Below are 12,970 nucleotides of genomic sequence, written 5' to 3' on the forward strand. Positions count from 1 at the left end.
TTACTACCTAAAAGATTTATTTTTAATCATTAAGAATTTTCCTTTCAAAAGTTCTATTAATTTAGATGGCTAAAAGAAAAAAAATAAAGACATTTAGCGGCAAAGTGAATATCCATGTGTGGCTAGCCTTAACGATAGTGATACCACAAGCCAGAGGGAACTCACTAACTCATCTCCTTCCCTGTAGACACATCTAGCATGTGTATTCATTGAATTTAGACTTTCTGCTCACAGATTTTTTTTTTTCTTTTTGAAAGTTCGGTATGTATGAAATAGAAATTAAAGGGAAAAGAGGTTCATGCTGTAAATACTCGGCAGAATAACTCAAAAAAAGAGTGTGTGGCTCTTGGACTCACTCATCCCTTTGTCCCAGTGCAGGTGCCCTAGTGGAGGCTGCTGGACTCTTGTAACCTAGAAGGGGACAGAGACGGGTCCTGCAGGAGCTGATGGCTTAGTTTCCGGGCAGGGGAGGAGAGGAAGGGCTTGTGGACGCTGTTCTGTTGGGCTGACTCATCAAGAAACTACTGAAACTTTTTTTCCTGATCTGTGTTAGTAGAAGTATGTCTAGAGATACAGAAAAAGGAGGAAATGCTTAAAGCCAAATATATGATTGGGTAATCCCTCTCCCAATATACTTAACAGAAAAGGTCATTTTAACACCGCATAATCCGTGTTTCTAAATGAATGAAAGCAAACTAATCTCTGAAAAATTCTGTCTGCCCAGTCCTTTTGAAAATCCTTTTGTTTTAAATGTCACCTCAGTGCTGTGTACATCAGTAGTATGCCAGCTGACTTGTGCTATGGAAGATGTTTACCCCTCTGTGTACACTTGATTCATTCCCTGCCATCCACATTTTAGCTGTTTTAGAGAAGAACTCCAATTAATTCAGAAAGTGCTTAACGTTTTAGTGATTGTAAACCTAATTTTGTTTTATGGTTTTAGGTCTCGCCAGCCTATCGCAGCCCCTCTCTTTTCATGTCCTGACAAAAACAAGGTTAATTTCATCCCAACCGGATCAGCTTTCTGTCCTGTAAAACTTCTAGGCCCTCTCCTACCTGCCTCTGACCTGATGCTCAAGAACTCTCCTAACTCTGGCCAGAGCTCAGCTCTGGCCACCCTGACCGTCGAGCAGCTCTCCTCCCGGGTTTCCTTTACGTCTCTTTCTGATGGCACCAGCGTGACGAGCTCCACAGAGACCTCAGTCCAACAGCCATCCCCGCAGCCACAGCAGCTCCTGCAGGAACTGCAGGGTGAGGAGCACATCTCCGCTCAGAACTACGTGATCATCTAAAGCAGAGGGGGAGCTGGCCTCTACCCTGTGTTCCCTGGATTAGGAACTAGATCTCAGACATCTATCTGCATGGAGTGACAAACTTCCTGACACCACCACCACCACCAGAACACTTATCAGCATCACAAAGTATCTCTTAACACTGATCTTGGCAGGGACGGAACTCCTATTCAGCAGTTTTTGTGGAAAGCAGTAATGCTTGCAAAAATGTGTGTATCATTCAGCATTTTAAGTGGAGACTATGCATTTCATAGTATGTTTGACAGATTAGTACTGTGTCCTGTGTTTTGTTCCAAACTCTTCAGTATAAATAAGCTCTATATCAGAAAGTTGCCTGTCTAAATAGAAAATGTCTTGCTGTGTTTTGTCCTATGGAAAAATACTGTACTTCAGAATTATGTTTACAATTGATCCAGGTGTTTGTTTCTAACTTCTGTAATACATACAATGCAAAAAAAATAAATAAATAAATGGCCACAACAGTTGCACAGTGCCCACCCTATGGCCTAGCTTCAGGTACTTCAGTTGAAGTCTAAACTCAGGTAACTTGGAATGTATATCATATTGGGATATTAACTATTTCACAGCTAAAAAGCTAAAGAGGGAACATCACTCTTTTGCCTTTTCTTATTTTATGCATTTCCCTTTCCTCATTACATTCCACATTCTTAGAATAAGAAGTGCATTCAACCCTAGGAGAACAGAAATCCTGGACATGGGTGAAACATGAGGAGAACCAGCAAATCTGTGGTGTCTGACATCACTTTTGTCATGTGGTTACACGTAAAACAACTATTGCATTCACTGTTTCAACATGTGTAAATGTGGCTTTATTTTGTTTTTTTTTAACAAGTTCAGGTGTTGCTCAGTTAATGACTGATAACAATGTTGCAAATAAAATGTCCAGTACTAGGCTGTACAAAAACATTCCACCTTGTGTGTGTGGAATTTAAAGACAAGAATGTCTAGGTCTAATTTCAGGACCAGTGCAGTTTCACAGGGGGATGGCTGAGGTTATTTTGTTTATATTGGCCATGAGGGTCATGAAATGCTACTGTTCTATCAAAAGGCATGTTAATGTTTGGTTTCTCTTTTGGAAATTCTTTAATTTGCATGTTAAGAAATGACACACTTTTGGTTATTGTTTTCCTCGAGCAGTTCAGGTGCATGAGTTGCATTCACACAGAGAGAGCATATGTGAGTCTCAGAATTCAACATAAGTAAGCAGGTTATGTGGTGACTTACAAATGCAGTAGTTTGAAGCTGTCTCATTCAAGCCTCTCATAATAATACCATGAACAGTTCTGCTCACATTTTGGATGCACTAAGTAGAGCATAAACCCAAGTAAAGAGCCCTGAACTTGCAGACTCAACCTAACTTCTCTAAGTGTGAAGAGAGCCCTAGATATTCCTGATTGGTCAGTGGAAGAGCCCAACTTCAGACATTGTTTTCTGCAGCACAAAGAGAGTATTCAAAAGCAAAGGGAAGTTTCTGTATTTTTATTCCATTGCTTTCAGTTCAATAAAACAGTTGTTTCATCTGCACCTGAAGTGTATGGCACAGTTTTCTTAAGAATTAGGGGAACAAGGTGCTTACAGTTACAGGAACGTTTCAGTTCCTTTCAGTCATTCCTGGGTTTTTCTTTGTTTTATTTTCTAAGGAGGTTGAGGAAGGAAGAGTTGATAAAGAAGAAAGCAACACCATTGATTTTTTTTTTTTTAAAGAAATGATATATATATGTGTGTATATGTTTGTGTGTGTATGTGTTCTGTGTATTATTTTGTCATGATCCCAATTATCTTCTTTCCACCAAAGTTTGCAGTAATATTCTCTCCTGAAGGTGCATTCTGGCTCCTTTAAATTAGTCAGTGTTATATTGTAGGAGACTGTCATGGGAAAGGACTCAGTTTACTTTCGCCATTTTCACAGGGGAACCTTTTAAAACAATCTATTCAGCAGAAGACACCTTTAACCCTAATAATCTCAGGCCTTGATGAAAATACTATATTTTGTAGATTATGGTTAAAGGGAGAAAATATTAGTTCTGTAAGATAAATATGAGCTCCATTAACTTCTGATATCTGGTTTAGCATTACATAATGTGTTGATCTTATGCTCTGCTTTTGTCCAAATAAGATGCAATAGTATCAATATCAGTTTCTGAACGATGGACTGAATATGCTTTTTTTGGTAATGAAATCTGATGTACGATACTTATAGTGACATGTGCTTTTATTTTCTCATGAGAAAACTAAATATTAATTGTGTTGTACATTTGTTCTTAGCATATATTAAAGTTTTGAACCAAATGTGTTAAAGCTTATGCTTTGCCATGTAAATTTCCCAGAAGTTGTTGAGCTCAAATGTATCCTACATCCAGCTGTAGAAATTTGTCAGAAATTGTTTAAATTTTGTATATAGTTGTACTGTTTAATTCTAGCCACTGCGCTGAACAGTATTCGAGTTACCATACAATATGGCTTTACACAAGGAAATGTGTGGCTTTTGTTTTGTATTTTTTCAGTATAGAAGTTCCTGTGTCTTCTTATTTAAATAAAGTTATTAGTAAAACTGGAATAGTTCACATATGTTTTTGGAAAGACCGAGCTTTTCAGCATCTTACCTGACAGGGATGAATTCAGCTCAGGGAAATGGCAGTATTCAGTACTCACTCAGTTCCTGACCTGCATCTCTGGGTTGTAGGTAGTCTGACTGGATCAGATTTCCACAGCCTGGTTTCCTCTTGACATTTAATTTACACACTTTCCATCACAAGGTAAGAAGCCAGATGTCTGAAGTTCCAAGTCTTTGTACTGCTCCCAGCTATGAGCACCTTAAAAAGAGAAAACATTGTCCCCATGTTATTATTTTATGCCTAAGAATTATTTATGAAAATAAGTTTTTTAAGTTCAGTGAAATCGCCACAAAGGAAGTTGCAGCAAAATTAACAAATTTTTCACTCTTTTTATATATGTTTTCAGGATAATAGGGAGAAAAGCTTTACGGAACAAAGGAGTGTTGATGTTCTTCCCAGTTACCCAAATAGGGTCATCATAGGCCACGTGGTGGCTTGAAAGCAAAAACAAACCACTTTGAGAAATAATTTACCAGCAGAGTATTCTTCATTTCCGAAGCACATCTCACTAAAGAGATTGATGAGATTTGACTTTTAAATTGAACTTAAAAATAACGACTTAGTAGCTGTGTTCCGGGCCTTAAAAAAATAAATATAACTTTTTAATAGGGAGTTTGATCTTCTTCAGGACAATATATGATTTAGGCAGGAAATTATCTACCTTATACAAGTTAAAAACTCCATTGCAAATGAACATGAAGGAAAACTGGAATTCTCAGCCCCATCTCTGCTTGACTTGATCAGATAACAAGCTTAATATTAAATGGCCCTGAGAAACAAGTCAGTATTTGCAAAATCAAACCTAAGGAACAAGGAAGGGGAAATCAGTTATAAGAATTTACATGTTTAACCCTATGTTAGCTAGAAATAATCACTTAGAGTTTATTTACGAATATCGCAAAATAAATATCCACCCCCACCCCCACAGTGTGAGATGAGGTCCCTTCTAGCTTTCAAGTTCATTTATCCCCAACATATTCCCTCCTGCTCTCTACGAGCAGCTTCCATCTTCTACCCCATCTTTGGTACTCGCAAGTCTTTCTTCCCTGTAAAATCACTCCTTTGGGGACCTCAGGGCTCCTTAGAGCTGCAGGAGCTTTGTGAAGATAGATCCTGTAATTCACACCTTGAGTCAAAAGCTAAATGCCATAGTCTAGCCCCACAGTTCCAGTTGTCTGAAAAGCATCTTCTCTCAGACTTCCTGCCTCATTTCAACTGCAGTGATTAAATGCAATGAAGACACTCTCTTGTCCCTGTCACACCAAATCAGCTCTTCTCCTTTACTCTCCTATTCCTCCTATTTCCCAAAAGACAAGGACTGGAATTCTATGTCCTGAAGTTTTCTCCACCTACATCAGAGTTGCCTTTCTGTCTTCCTATTATCTCACCACTAAATATCAAGCTGTAGAGACATGATGGTGGCAGAGTAGACAGCCATGCCATGTGGATGAAATTTCTTTTGAAATAGGATTCTAATGGCAAGGACACAAAATAAGTTTGCTGGACTTCCAATAACCTCTATAGCTGTAGACCAGGGATCAACCAACTACAGCCCATGGGCCAAATCCACCCCAATGCCTATTTTTATAAATGTTACTGGAACAAAGCCATGCTCATTTGCTTATGTACTGCCTATGGCTATTTTGCTGTACAATGGCAGAATTAAGTAGTTACCACAGAGACAGTCTGGCCCACAATGCCTAAAATATTTACCATCTGGTCCTTTACAGAAAACATTTACTGACCTCTGACGTAGACTAAAGAGTAAACTGGATTAGGTAACTTGTGTCATAAATGTGGTGGTTTTAAAAATATGGCCACAGTCTCTTCAGCAAGTGGTGTTGGTAAAGCCGGACAGCCACATGTAAATCAATGAAGTTAGAATATTCCCTCATACCATATACAAAAATAAACTCAAACTGGCTTAAAAACTTAAAATATAAGACATGACATCATAAACTCCTAGAAGAGAAGGTAAGCAAAACATTCTCTGACATAAGTCATAGCAATGTTTTCTTAGGTCAGTCTCCCAAGGAAATAGAAATAAAAGCAAAAATAAACAAATGGGACTTAAAACTTATAAGCTTTTGCACAGAATAAACAAAACAAAATGAAAAGACAGTCTACGGAATGGGAGAAAACATTTGCAAACGATGAGACCAACAAGGGCTTAATTTCCAAAATATACAAATGCTCATACAACTCAATAACAGAAAAACAAACAACCCAATCAAAAAATGGGCAGAAGACCTAGACATTTCTCCAAAGAAGACAAACAGATGGCAAACGGGCATATGAAAAGATACTCGACATCACTAATTATTAGAGAAATGCAAATCAAAACTACAATGAGGTATCACCTCACACCAGTCAGAATGGCCATCATCAAAAAGTCTACAAATAATAAATGCTGGAGAGGGTGTGGAGAAAAGGGAATCCTCCTACACTGTTGGTGGGAATGTAAATTAGTGCAGCCACTATGGAGAGTAGTATGGAGGTTCCTTAAAAAACTAAAAATAGAGCTACCATATGATCCAGCAATCCCACTCCTGGGTATATATCCAGAAAAGACAAAAACTCTAATTTGAAAAGATACATGCATCCCAGTGTTCACAGCAGCACTATTTACAATAGCCAAGACATGGAAGCAACCTAAGTGTCCATCAACAGATGAATGGATAAAGATGTGGTGTGTGTATGTATATATCCATTGTATGTATATGTATTAGCCATTAAAAAGAATGAAATAATGCCATTTGCAGCAACATGGATGGACCTAGAGATTATCATACTAAATGAGGTCAGTCAGAGAAAGACAAATATCATAGGATTTCATATTATATGTGGAATCTAAAAAAATGATACAAATGAACTTATTTACAAAACAGAAACAGACTCACAGACATAGAAAACAAACTTATGGTTACCAGTGGGGAAAGAGGAAGGAGGGATAAATTGGGAGTTTGAGATTAATAGATACACACATATAGAAAATAGATAAACAACAAGGTCTTACTGTATAGCACAGGGAACTATATTCAATATCTTGTAATAAACTATAATGGAAAAGAATCTGATATACATATACATATATATATCACTTTGCTGTACACCAGAAATTTATAGATTGTAAATCAACTATATATATATATATATATATATATATATATATATATATATATATCTCCCCACAAACTTTTTTTATATTCCTCCCTTCCAGAGGTAGAGCTTTATTTTCCTCCCCTTAAGTGTGGGCTGGACTTGCTTTAGAATAGAATACAGCAGAAGTCACTTTTGAGCTTAGGTTATAGAAAGCCAGGCTGCTGTCTTGCATGTGCACTCTCCTGGATCACTTGCTATGGGGAAGCTATTTGAGAGGATACTCAGGAAGTCTATGGAGAGACCCACATGGCAAGCCGCAGAGTCCTCTGGCCGCCAGCTAGCAGGGAACTGAGGCCTCCTGCCAGCAACCATGTGAGTGAGCTTGGAAGCAGCTCCTCCAGCCCGTCAAGCCCTGAGATGCCTGCAGCCCCAGCCCACAGCTTGACTGCTGAATCTCATGAGAGGCCTCAAGCCAAACTAACTAAATCACTCCTGGGTTCCTGACCCTCAGAAACTGTGAGAGAATGTTTGCTGCTTTAAGGTGCTAAGTTTTGGGATAATTTGTCACATAGGGTTAGAGAACTGATACAGTACAGCAGCTGCCCTCCGTGCCTGCCCCCAGACACAAATACCCATTACTGCCACCAATATCACCTAGAGCAGGGGTCCCCAACCCCCAGGCCATGGACCGGTACCAGTGTGCGGCCTGTTAGGAGCACAGCAGATGAGTGGTGGGTGAGTGAGCGGAGCTTCATCTGCTACTCCCCATCACTCACATTATCGCCTGGACCATCCCCCCCATCGCTCGAATTACCGCCTGGATCATCCCCCCACCCCCCCACCCCCCCGCCCCAGCTTCTGTGGAAAAATTGTCTTCCATGAAACTGGTCCCTGGTGCCAAAAAGGTTGGGGACCGCTGACCTAGAGTCTTACTGTATCATTCTGTCCTCTGGGTCCAGAAAAGGAGGCTTGCCTTTTTGGAATGGACATTTTTTGAATGAAGCCCATTTGGACTAGGTCCAAGACAAAGCTTTCTCATATAAAATTTTGTTATTTGAACAACTCACATGATAGTAAGTCTACTAGATGTGCGTAAAAGTTGTCTAACACTATACCATCTTACCTAAGACAATCCAATGGAGGGAAAAATTAAACCCTTACAGGAAAGGATTCCCCGTGGGAAACAATGCAAAAAGAGGGAGGACAGGTGATCAGTTTTAAAAGCTGGAAAAGAAGAAAAAGCAGAATCTCTAAAGAAAATGAGAAATATTTCCATCTCAAGTATCTTTTTTTTCCTTTAGTGAACAGGAGGCTGGTGACCCATTGATTCTAATGGCCTATTCCATTCCAGAGGCACTTGCATCTCTCAGGAGAGGAAAATTTTTTCAAAGGTTCCAGATCAGTTGGGTGATGACCCCTCTCATTCAAAAAAGCCATTTTCTTAAAAATGACTAAGAATTTGAATAATTAGATCATTTTCCTTCCAAAAGATTTTCTGATAATAAGAAATGGGTCGCCTTTCACACTACAGATTCTACTCAAGTTTTGGCATCAGTTTTAAGCAGGACTTTGATGACATCCCTTGAGCCAGATCTGGGTGTGGGCCTGCAGGCAATGGATGTTATTTCAAACCACTGTCGGGAAGCAGACTGGATAAAAGGTGGTTGGAGGGCTCCACAAGGACCTGCCAGACGGAGAGAAGGGTTCATGTGGGAAAGGCAAACCATTTCTCAGGTTTTCGATTCCACTTTGTAAAGGAAAAGGGTTATACTCAAGGGATAGAAGTTAACAAAGGCCACTGCTCATGTGTTGCAATCAACAGCCTGCCATTTTTCATATGGACTGAAATCCAGGCAAACAGGGTAATCTTAACTCACTCTCCATTCATCTGCCCGTTTGATTACAGACAAACACCTGGTGTGGTCTCCCTTGCTTCCCTTCCCAGTTGACCCCCCACGGAGCTTTGTATGAAGAACCTATTTCGTTTTGAACCCCTGCCCCTTTCTCCTGATCACTCTGCTAAATTCAGGTCCTGCAGGAAGACAATAAAGAGGTAGGAAGAGGAGGCCAAAGATGGTTACACCCGGGGAACAGCATCTGTGGGTGGGGCAAGGAGAGGGCTGAGGTGAGCTTTCACAATATTCATATGTCCTTTGGAAATATTTGATTCTTTTCTTACAATGAGCATGTATTCCTTTAGTAGTGTTTTCTAAAAGAAGACAAGGACGCAGCATGACCTTCATTTTTGCAGAACTATTGGCAGTCCTCTTCCTTCTGCCTCCAACCACCTTCTTACTATCCATTCATCATTCCTGCAGCAGCAGGTGCATATGACTGGACTGCTTCACATACTCCTGATATAAAGACAAGGTGAGATTCAAGGGGAGTGATCAACATGAAGATAAATGTTTAGCCTCACTAATGATCAAAGCAATGCAGATTGAAACAACTTGTTTCCTTTAAACTAGCAAAGATTAATAAGAAGGATAATATTCAGTGCTTAAGGGGGTTGCGGGGATATGGTCACCCTCATATATATGCCATTAGAAGAATAAATTGGTACAGCTTTCTGAATAAGAACATGGCAGCACTTACACAAACCAGTGTGACCCCGTAGTTTTGTAAAAACACATATATGTGTGAGTTTAAAAAAGACATGAAGAAGGTACAAAAATTAATAGTGGTTATATCTAGGTTGCGGATAATTTGTATTTAACATTTGCATTTCTGTTTTTCTATGTTTTCTTTAGTAGCAACTATTAGCCTTATGACTTGAGAGAAAATACATGTTAATTTCTAAATATTAAGGGAGGGAAAAAAGTATGGAGGAAAGGAAGGAAATGCTAGCAAAAGGTTTAGTTTTAACGAAAATGAGCCGCAGATCTCTTAAAATCAAGGTGGATTGAGAGAAGGTTTGGTACAGCGAATTTTGGTCCAGCAGGAGAATCCGAAAATGACATAGAGTTTCAGATGTTTTCCTCTTAGAAAAAAATGGCCCCAACAGCCTCATACTCAGGTAAAGAAGATTAAATGATTTAAGCCTGGGTATAAATTGGGAGTTTGGGATTGACATATACACACTATTGTATACAAAATAGATAATCAACAAGGACCTACTGTATAGCACAGGGAACTACACTCAATATACTGTAATAACCTAAATGGGAAAAGAAACTGAAAAAGATATATATATATATATATATATACAAAACTGAATCACGAGCTTCCCTGGTGGCGCAGTGGTTGAGAATCTGCCTGCCAATGCAGGGGACACGGGTTCGAGCCCTGATCTGGGAAGATCCCACATGCCGCGGAGCAGCTGGGACCGTGAGCCACAATTACTGAGCCTGCGCGTCTGGAGCCTGTGCTCCGCAACAAGAGAGGCCACGATAGTGAGAGGCCCGCGCACCGTGATGAAGAGTGGCCCCCGCTTGCCACAACTAGAGAAAGCCCTCGCACAGAAACGAAGACCCAACACAGCCAAAAATAAAATAAATAAAATAAATAAAATAAATTTAAAAAATTAAAAATTAAAAATAAAAATCAAAAAAAAAACTGAATCACTTTGCTGTACACCTGAAACTAACACAACATTGTAAATCAACTATACTCCAATATAAAATAAAAATTTTTTAATGATTTAAGCCTGGCTTGGAGTTGGAGGTGCATCTGGGAAAGGCTGCAGCTTTAGTTCTGAGGACAGGGCATTCCCTGGAGTGTGGAGCACACTAAGAGCCCTCCACTCAGCTGAGACGGATTTGTGAAGCGGGCACCCAGGGACCCAGCAGTCTGTCCTGTTGTTTACATTTCTTGAACTGCCTCATCTAGAAAACTGAAAAGGACGTCCTGCCCCAAACAAAGTATAGAAACCTGAAAATGGCCAAGGGATTGTTCTTCAGTGTGATTCCTGTTTCTTAGTACACTCTTTATTGAGGGTTGTTTAGTCTAGTTTTACAGATTGCCTAAAGTGGATACATGTGGGATGGACTCCGACCAGGATTTGGATTAGAGGCGATTGGGAATCAAAGCACGAGACAAGCTGCAGTGAAGTCCTTGGCTTGAGAATCACCACTGTAGGAGGACTAGGCCCCTCCTATTTGTCTTTGAATCTGTAGCTGGCATAAGCCAACTGGGTGGAAAGCAACTTGGGACATTTCCTTATTTCTCCTTTTTGGCAAGTTTCTGCCCCTTATTCACCAAACTGAGTCTCTGAACTTTGCCATCTGTGATTTTGGTCAGCTGGCAGGCCACGCCTGGTAGAAAACCATGTCTCTCCCACATCCTGGGACCCAGAGGAAGTGTGGCATAAGGGCATATGGTCCAGGTTTGGCATCACACAAGAGTGAGTGATGACCCTGTGACCCTAAGTGTCTTGGTTTGTAAAATAGAGATAATAATTCTTAATCTGCTTGGGCTGCCATAACAAAAGACCACAGGATAGGTGGATTAAACAACAGAAACTTACTTCTCACAGTTGTGGAGACTGGAAGTCCTGGATCAAGGTCCAGCAGCGTTCAGTTTCTAGTAAAGACTCTTTCTGGCTTGCAGATGGCTAGTTTGCCCTCACATGGCCTTTGCTCTGCACCAGTGTCTCTTCCTAGGGTGCTAATCCTATCAGGTCAGGGCCCTGCCCTTCCTTATGATCTCATTTACCTAATTACCTACCTCCCAAGGCTGCATTTCCAATATAGTCACATTGGGGGTTCAGGCCTTCAAATATGAATCTTTGGGGAGACACAATTCAGGGCAAGCAAATACCTACTTCCATTAGGAAAATGCAAATTAGAACCATGAGATACCACTTTATACCTGCTAGGATGGCCATAACCACAAAGACAAATAATTACAAGTCTTGGTGAGGATGTAGAGAAACTGGAACTCTGATACACTACTGGTGGGAATGTAAAATAATGTAGCCACTTTGGAAAACAGCCTAACAGTTCCTCAAAAGATTAAGCATAGAGTTGCCGTATGACCCAGAAATTCCACTGCTAGGTATATACCCAAGACAATAAAAATAAGTCTACACAAAAACTTGCACACAAATGTTCACAGTGGCATTATTCATAATAGCCAAAAAGTAGAAACCATTCAAATACCCATCAATTGCTGACTGGAAAAATAAATTGTGTCATATCCATACAACTACTAATTCAGCAATAAAAAGGAATGAAGTACTGGTATATGATACAACATGGATGAACTTTAAAAATATTATGCAAAGTGAAAGTGTAACCAAGCAGAAGCCTATGGGACCTTCCTGGGACAGACTTTAAATGACCTGTATTTGCTCTTAAAATATTTTGTCACTTTGGTTAAGTGAAAACTATTGTTTCACAGTGACCTATGATCTTACTTGACCAAGTGTTTTGAAAACTTTTTGATATTTTTGACAAACTTCCCCAATATCAAATTCTAATTAAAGTTCTTTTGACCTCCAGCTAACTTTGGGATACTTCAGAGGGCCCCTAAGGCACCTGAGAGAGAAATATTAAACCAACTAGGATTATTTGGTATGTTAACTTACATGGGAAGCATTATCACACGAGGGATAAACCTTCTTAAGTTATACTATATGGATGTCATTAATATAAATGTTCTAGAAATTATAGGAAGTTCCTAAAATTTAAATATACCTTGATAGAATGTTATCAGTCATAATTCTAGTTATTACCTTAAAATGTATGTCACAGCAACTTGGCTAAGTCCGTTTGTCAACTGCATTGCAATCAGATCTTTAACCATGCCTTCTTATGTCTTTTGTCATTCATAAACAGTTATTGTTTCACTCTGATGCTTTTGCAAAAATGCTTCGTCATCATGAAGATTCAAAGAAAGGACTTTTTGACAAGTACAGGTTTCTGATAACTTTCAGATAATACTGCTGAACTGAGTAAAAAATTAAAGAATTGTAATGGAAACCCTGATGGTTTCATAAAA

At 39.5% G+C, this 12,970-nt stretch overlaps 1 protein-coding gene across 1 annotated transcript in view; it reads left to right on the forward strand.

The window, feature by feature from the left end:
- Nucleotides 1-3,870, forward strand: part of GLCCI1 (glucocorticoid induced 1) — a 97,190-nt gene extending 93,320 nt beyond the window's left edge. The window contains exon 8 of the mRNA XM_036862948.1: nucleotides 944-3,870. Coding sequence (XP_036718843.1) covers nucleotides 944-1,292 — 349 coding nt within the window. The 3' untranslated portion in view covers nucleotides 1,293-3,870. The remainder of the gene's footprint in view (nucleotides 1-943) is intronic.
- Nucleotides 3,871-12,970: the final 9,100 nt, after the last annotated feature.

Source organism: Balaenoptera musculus, chromosome 9, assembly GCF_009873245.2.
Source record: "Balaenoptera musculus isolate JJ_BM4_2016_0621 chromosome 9, mBalMus1.pri.v3, whole genome shotgun sequence".
Lineage (NCBI taxonomy): Eukaryota > Metazoa > Chordata > Mammalia > Artiodactyla > Balaenopteridae > Balaenoptera > Balaenoptera musculus.